General features: G+C 51.0%; 1 protein-coding gene across 1 annotated transcript in view; it reads left to right on the top strand.

Annotated features, from left to right (window-relative positions):
* The window catches only part of NGFR (nerve growth factor receptor), a 30,971-nt gene extending 25,257 nt beyond the window's left edge, over positions 1–5,714 (top strand). Inside the window, exons 4-6 of the mRNA XM_051994778.1 lie at positions 148–400; positions 2,599–2,759; positions 4,329–5,714. Coding sequence (XP_051850738.1) covers positions 148–400; positions 2,599–2,759; positions 4,329–4,630 — 716 coding nt within the window. The 3' untranslated portion in view covers positions 4,631–5,714. The remainder of the gene's footprint in view (positions 1–147; positions 401–2,598; positions 2,760–4,328) is intronic.
* The last annotated feature ends 1,770 nt before the right edge of the window (positions 5,715–7,484 follow it).

Here is a 7,484-nt window from a genome sequence, read left to right on the forward strand (position 1 = left end):
TCAAGGTGACAAGGGCTTTTACATTGGGCCAGGACCTTTGCAAAGGGAAAGCGTAAGATAAGAAGTCTGAGGTAGTGGAAGGAGAGAATGCAAAGTACAGGGTGGGGAGGACTTACCTACCTCCTATGTCTTCTGATCCTTGGGCAGAGATCCCAGCCCGCTGGACAACTCGGACCACCCCTTTACTGGGCTCTGACAGCCCGCCCCCAATCACCCAGGACCTTCCTGAGCCCCCAGAGCCTGAAGCCGAGGCCAGCACGGTGGCTGACGTGGTGACCACTGTGATGGGCAGCTCCCAACCTGTAGTGACCCGAGGTACCACTGACAATCTCATCCCTGTCTACTGCTCCATCCTGGCTGCCGTGGTCGTGGGTCTGCTGGCCTACATTGTCTTCAAGAGGTAAGTAAAAGGGCTTGAAGCCTTTCAGCTCAGATACCTGACTTTTACCTTTGGGTCTAGATTTTTCTACATTTAGGGAAATGGAAGGCCTCTGGAGCAATGTAATTTGTTCTCTCGACCTTTGATCCAGAATCACAAAATCACAAGATATTTAATCACAATGGAACCTTAGAACAAAAGATGTTAGAACTAAATGGAACTTTAGAACGGGAAAGGAGCAGAGTTGGGAGGGATCTTAAAGATTATAGGGTCCATTTCACAGAGGAAGAAACTGAGGCTTCTTTCTTCTTAATGACAATCAAATTTCTTTTTCTAGTCATTTAGTGGGTTGGAGTGTTAAATCTCTGAGTTAGAAATGTCTCAGAAAACATTTGTCCAGCCTATACCTGAGCAGGGATCTACTATATAACATGTCCCACAAATAATTTCTCCCTGTGGTAGCTCCCTCCAGTTTTGGAAAACCATAATTGTGCGGTTATGGATATTTAGCTTTTGATTCTGAACATTGAGTCTTTGACTCATGGCCTGAACTCCACAATACACATTTTTTTTTCACTGCCGTTGAGAATTAAAGTCAATTTTCCCATCAGCTTCCCAATCACTTGATCTGGTAGAAGAAAGTGGATTTATGTGGAGAGAGGTAGAAAGGCAGGGAAGGAGGGAGAAGGGAGTATAGGAAGAAAGGAGAAAGGAGCTCTTGATGTTTTTTAATCTCTGTCTCTCTCTTGTCTATCTCTTGTCTGTCTTGGTCTGTCTGTTTCTCTCTCCTTCTGTCTGTCTGTCTGTCTGTCCTCCCCTCTCTCTCCCTCCTGTTTCTATATCTCTGTCTTTGTCTGTCTTGGTCTGTCTGTCTGTCTGTCCTCCCCTCTCTCTCCCTCCTCTGTTTCTCTGTCTCTGTCTTGGTCCGTCTGTTTGCCTGTCCTCCCCTCTCTCTCCCTCCTGTTTCTATATCTCTGTCTCTGTCTGTCTTGGTCTGTCTGTCTGTCTGTCTCCCCTCTCTCTCTCTCCTCTGTTTCTCTGTCTGTCTTGGTCTGTCTGTCTGTCTGTCCTCCCCTCTCTCTCCCTCCTCTGTTTCTCTGTCTCTGTCTGTCTTGGTCTGTCTGTCTGTCTGTCCTCCCCTCTCTCTCCTTCCTCTGTTTCTCTGTCTCTGTCTGTCTTGGTCTGTCTGTCTGTCTGTCTCCCCTCTCTCTCCCTCCTCTGTTTCTCTGTCTCTGTCTGTCTTGGTCTGTCTGTCTGCCTGTCCTCCCCTCTCTCTCCCTCTTGTTTTCTATATCTCTGTCTCTGTCTGTCTTGGTCTGTCTGTCTGCCTGTCCTCCCCTCTCTCTCCCTCTTGTTTTCTATATCTCTGTCTCTGTCTGTCTTGGTCTGTCTGTCTGCCTGTCCTCCCCTCTCTCTCCCTCCTGTTTCTATATCTCTGTCTCTGTCTGTTTTGGTCTGTCTGTCTGCCTGTCCTCCCCTCTCTCTCCCTCCTGTTTCTATATCTCTGTCTCTGTCTGTCTTGGTCTGTCTGTCTGCCTGTCCTCCCCTCTCTCCCTCTTCCTCTGTTTCTCTGTCTCTGTCTGTCTTGGTCTGTCTGTCTGTCTGTCTCCCCTCTCTCTCCCTCCTCTGTTTCTCTGTCTCTGTCTGTCTTGGTCTGTCTGTCTGCCTGTCCTCCCCTCTCTCTCCCTCTTGTTTTCTATATCTCTGTCTCTGTCTGTCTTGGTCTGTCTGTCTGCCTGTCCTCCCCTCTCTCTCCCTCTTGTTTTCTATATCTCTGTCTCTGTCTGTCTTGGTCTGTCTGTCTGCCTGTCCTCCCCTCTCTCTCCCTCCTGTTTTCTATATCTCTGTCTCTGTCTGTTTTGGTCTGTCTGTCTGCCTGTCCTCCCCTCTCTCTCCCTCCTGTTTCTATATCTCTGTCTCTGTCTGTCTTGGTCTGTCTGTCTGCCTGTCCTCCCCTCTCTCCCTCCTCTGTTTCTCTGTCTCTGTCTGTCTTGGTCTGTCTGTCTGTCTGTCTCCCCTCTCTCTCCCTCCTCTGTTTCTCTGTCTCTGTCTGTCTTGGTCTGTCTGTCTGTCTGTCCTCCCCTCTCTCTCCCTCTTCTGTCTCTGTCTCTTTCTCTCTCTCCTTCCCTCCTCTCCACCCCCCCAACAATTATCTAACGAATAGACAGTCGGGGCCTGGCAGCCCCTGAGGTCCTGATCTGGTCCCTCTCTGACCACAGGTGGAACAGCTGTAAGCAGAATAAGCAGGGCGCCAACAATCGGCCTGTGAACCAGACTCCGTCGCCAGAAGGGGAGAAGCTCCATAGTGACAGTGGCATCTCTGTGGACAGCCAGAGCCTCCATGACCAGCAGCCTCAGACTCAGACAGCGCAAGTCCAAGGTATGGGGCTGGGGCTCCCGTGGGAGGGGAGGGGGGAAGGGCTCCCAGACAGCTTGGGACTGCGGCTGGGGCTCCTCCCCTGGCTCCTGGTACAGCAGGCTCTTACAGTCGGGATAGAAATTATTCTTCAGGAGGAGGCAAGTAACCCAGGCAAGCAGATGGCGTCATCTTCTTCCAAGGAACGATCTGAAAGAATGGGAGAAACTCCTGTAATACAACAACAATAGCTAACATTTGTGCAACACCTTAAGGTTTACAAAGCACATTGCATTTGATCCTTATAGCAATCTTATTATCCCAGTTTTACAGATGAGGAAACTAAGGCACAGAAGGTTAAGTGACATGCACAGGTTCAAACATCTCGTAAGTGTCTGAAACAGGGATTTGAACTCAAATATTCCAGACTTCACGTCAAGCATCCAGAGCCAGGGAGGAGAGTGGTCAGCCTGGACTCTGAGAAATGGACGGGATGACCTTGGAAGCCCTTTCCAGACAGAGCTGGGAGGTCTTTTCTAAACAAGAACTTCCAGATTTATCAAGCTAATTGCCCACCTAGGGCTAATTACCCCAGAAAATGGCTGCAATTAGCCTCCTGCCCCAGACTTCCCATGGACAAGTGGTTAATTATGTCCCTAATTAACCACCCATAGCCTGGTTCCAGTTCACCCACTAGGCACTTGTACCTTCCTATGGACTATTCAGAGCTGAGTTCTGTCTCACATGCCATTTCCTCCCCATCGCCCTCACTCCCCTCATTGGTTGGCTGGGGAGGGAAGGAGCAGAGCTGGGAACACGAACTGCAGAACTTGTCTTGGCCATGCCCCCACTTGGAGTGGTCCCATTCTCTCCCTGAGCTTTTCTTCCAGTTCACAGGATTTGAAACTGAAGGGGACCTTTGGGATCATCCTGACCAGTGATCATGACCCTTTTTTGTGTGTCACGGATCACTTTGGCAGTCCGGCGAAACCTATGAACTCCATCTCAGAATAATGCTTCTCAAATGCATGATAGAAAATATATAGGTTTCCCAGGGAAACCGATTATTTTGAAATAAATATATAATTGTTTTCCTAAGTTCCCAGAACCTCAGCAATATCTCCCTGGACTCCTCGAATCCATGAATTCAAGTTCAAGAACTGCTGATCTAATCAAATCCCTCACTTGATCTAAGGAGAAACCTCCTTTTGGGAGGCCAAAAATGAATGTCTCAGGAGTCTTCATACTTTTAGCTCTAAGTCTACGAACCACTTTTGGAAAGATGATACAACCATTGTCGTTGTTCAATAGATTCAGCTGTGTTCAATACTTTATGGAACATACTGTCCATGGTTTTCCTGGCAAAGATAGTGGAATATTTGCTGTTTCCTTCTCTAGTGGGTTAAGGCAAACGGAGATTAAGTGACTTGGTCATGTCTATCTACCTCGCTGCTGTGACACAACCTATCTCCTGCCAGTCTCTAATCTTCCGATTCTGCTGCTTCAAGGTCACTTTGTTCCTCAGTCTCCTGCTCTCCACGTGCACGGGCTGCCTCTCTCTCCCTCCCTGACTAGCCTCCTTTTCTCTTGCAGCTCTCAAGGGGGATGGAGGTCTCTACAGCAGCCTCCCCGCAGCCAAACGGGAAGAAGTGGAAAAGCTGCTCAACAGCTCCTCGGGAGACACCTGGAGACACCTGGCCGGGGAGCTGGGCTACTTGCCTGAGCATATAGACTCCCTCAACCGAGAGGACTGCCCTGTCCGGGCTCTGCTCGACAGCTGGGCTGCCCAGGACAGCGCCACCCTGGACGCCCTCTATGCCGCCTTGCGCCGGATCCAGAGGGGAGACATCGTGGAGAACCTCTACAGCGAGTCCACTGCCACCTCCCCCGTCTGAGCGGCCACCGGGGCTCCCCTCCCTCCCCTCCACCCCCTCCCCTCAGCATCCCACGGGGCGGAGCCCTTCAGATGGGAAGGAAACTGGAGAGGGAGGAGAAAGTCCTTCTACCCAAGGGGACGTTCACCTCTTGGCTAATGGTTACCCACCGGGGGTCTTCTCCCTCACTCCCTCAGCAGGTCCTCAGGCCCCCTTTCAGACTGTCTGACACTCGAGCCAAACCCCCAAGGAGCTCCATTGGAGAGCGAGCCCCCTTCTCTCCAGAGAGTGGAGGCCAAAAGTCAGGGAGTGGGCTTCCAGGTCTTTTCCTCACTTTCCCTCTCCTGACCATCCTGATTTTCACCTGTGATAGCGTCCGCTCCACCCTCATCTCCACCTTCCTCTCTTTGTGTGGCTCCCCGCTCTCTACCCCCACCTGCCTCATGGTGCACTGGATGTCTGGCTATGGAGAAGGGGCTTGGGCCGGAGGGTACGGGGTGAAAACATCCTCCCCCCATGACCACAAGCTCCATGATAGAAAGGGGACGCAGTAAGAGGCAGGAAGGTGGGAGTCCTATGGACTGACACTGTGAACCCCGGGAGTGAAACACTGTTCTCTGGTGAACTTTTATTCCCAACTGTTCTATTATTTCAACCCTACCCCGCTGGTCAGAGCCCCAGACAGTAAACAGTTATAGACTATTACCTGATCAGACGTGGTAGGGACCTAAGCAACCATCTAGCTCCCCTCCTCTTACAGACAAGGACACTGGGGGCCTGAGAAGGGGGAATTACTTGCCCTAGATCTCACAAACACCCGTTGGGGATGATAGATTCTTCTCCCTATAAGGAAAGTAGGAAAGGGGGGAAGAGTGCAGCTTCCCTTGCAGATACAGGCTCACCCCTAGCCTAGACTTCTAGATGTCTCTCTTCCTTTATCAAAGGGACCAGGGCTGTGAGACAAGGCTATTTTGATCAATGTATGACTGAGTAATCCTGCTGGTGGCTATTACCCTTGCAAGGTCCCCCCACATTTCTCTGTCTCTGTCTCTCTCTGATTCTGTCTCTCTGTCTCTGTCTATCTCTGTCTCTCTCTCTCTCTGTCTCTCTCTCTGTCTCTCTATCTTTGTCTGTCTCTGTCTCTGTCTCTGTCTCTCTCTGATTCTGTCTCTCTGTCTCTGTCTCTCTCTCTCTGTCTCTGTCTCTCTCTGATTCTGTCTCTCTCTGTCTCTGTCTCTGTCTCTGTCTGTCTCTGTCTCTGTCTCTCTCTCTCTCTCTCTCTGTCTCTGTCTCCCTCTCTGTCTCTCTCTCTCTGTCTCTGTCTCTCTCCCTCTCTGTCTCTCTCTCTCTCTTTCTCCCTTCTCTGTCTCTGTCTCCCTCTCTGTCTCTCTGTCTCTGTCTCTCTTTCTCTGTCTCTGTCTCTCTCTCTCTGTCTCTCTCTGTCTCTGTCTCTCTCACTCTCTGTCTCTGTCTCTGTCTCTCTCTCTCTGTCTCTCTCTGATTCTGTCTCTCTGTCTCTGTCTCTGTCTCTCTGTCTCTGTCTATCTCTGTCTCTCTCTCTCTCTCTGTCTCTGTCTCTCTCTGATTCTGTCTCTCTGTCTCTGTCTCTGTCTCTCTCTGTCTCTGTCTCTCTCTGTCTCTGTCTCTCTCTGATTCTGTCTCTCTGTCTCTGTCTGTCTCTGTCTCTCTCTGTCTCTGTCTCTCTCTCTGTCTCTGTCTCTGTCTCTGTCTCTGTCTCTGTCTCTGTCTCTCTGTCTTTGTCTCTTTCACACACACACACTTTCCTCTCTTCAACAACCACTTTCTGTTTCTTGGGCTGGGACAGGATCCTGTCTCGGGAAGCTTCCAGGGAAGATTCTGAGGGAATTTGGAACTGATCCTCCCTCTTTATTTTCTTCACCCTGGGTTTGGCGGCCCCAGCCCTGGACCAAGCCAGAGATCCCTCCCTCCCATCACCCCGCCCGCGGAGCCTTTTTCTCTCTCTCTCTCCCCCCCCCCCCCCCCGCACCGAGGGAGGGGCAACAATTACTCTCACTGCGGTTGCGAGCCCAGTTAGGTCTGGGATGAAGGATGAAGACTGATCAGATCTAGGCTGGGGCCGGGGCAGAGCAGGATCAGTTTGAGGGCTAAACTTCTGGATCAGAGAAGCCGGACAGTGGGAGGGTCCCTGCCAGGAATTGGGACCTGGAGGGAGCTCCTTCTCCCATCTTAATCATCAATCAGGCAGATGAAGGACAGAGGGGAATGACTCATTTTTATCAAAGGGGTTTCTACCACCCTCTCCTCCCATTCTGCTTTCCTCAGGCCTGGAGAAGTGATGTTGCAATAACTGTGATCCCCTTCCTACTGATCCTGGAGAGAAGAAGAGATCCCGGGCCCGGGGAGCTCTGCCGGGAGCCCCTTTCTCTTGGCTTGGGAGAGGGCTCTCCGGGCTCTGTGTAAAAAAGCAAGAATTTTTTTTTTTGGCACGGAGGCAGGGCGGGATCATGAAGGAAACTGTGGAGACCCGGAAGCTAACTGTACATAATGCCATCTCTTTGACTCGGTTCTGTTTGAGGGAATGAGAGGCTTGTCCTTGTGGTCACTCCCTGAAGAAGTAGAGTTTTATTTATTTCTCCCTTCCTTTGAGAAGGAGGGAGTTGGCATGGGGATGGGGGGGGGGGGCTGCTCCACTTGGGAGAAGATTTTGCAAGTATGTTTTAGCATGTGTATGGGTGCTTGGCCCCCTGGCCCTGGAATCACCTTTTTTACCCCCACCCTCATTAGACTGGAGGTGACGTTCCCCCTTTTTCCCGTGGGAAGGGGAGGGGGCTCTTGTCCACTGTCTCCAAATCTGTCCCTCTACTCGCCCATCCTCCATCCCCAACACCCTGTC

This window comes from Antechinus flavipes, chromosome 4 (assembly GCF_016432865.1).
Source record: "Antechinus flavipes isolate AdamAnt ecotype Samford, QLD, Australia chromosome 4, AdamAnt_v2, whole genome shotgun sequence".
Taxonomy (NCBI): domain Eukaryota; kingdom Metazoa; phylum Chordata; class Mammalia; order Dasyuromorphia; family Dasyuridae; genus Antechinus; species Antechinus flavipes.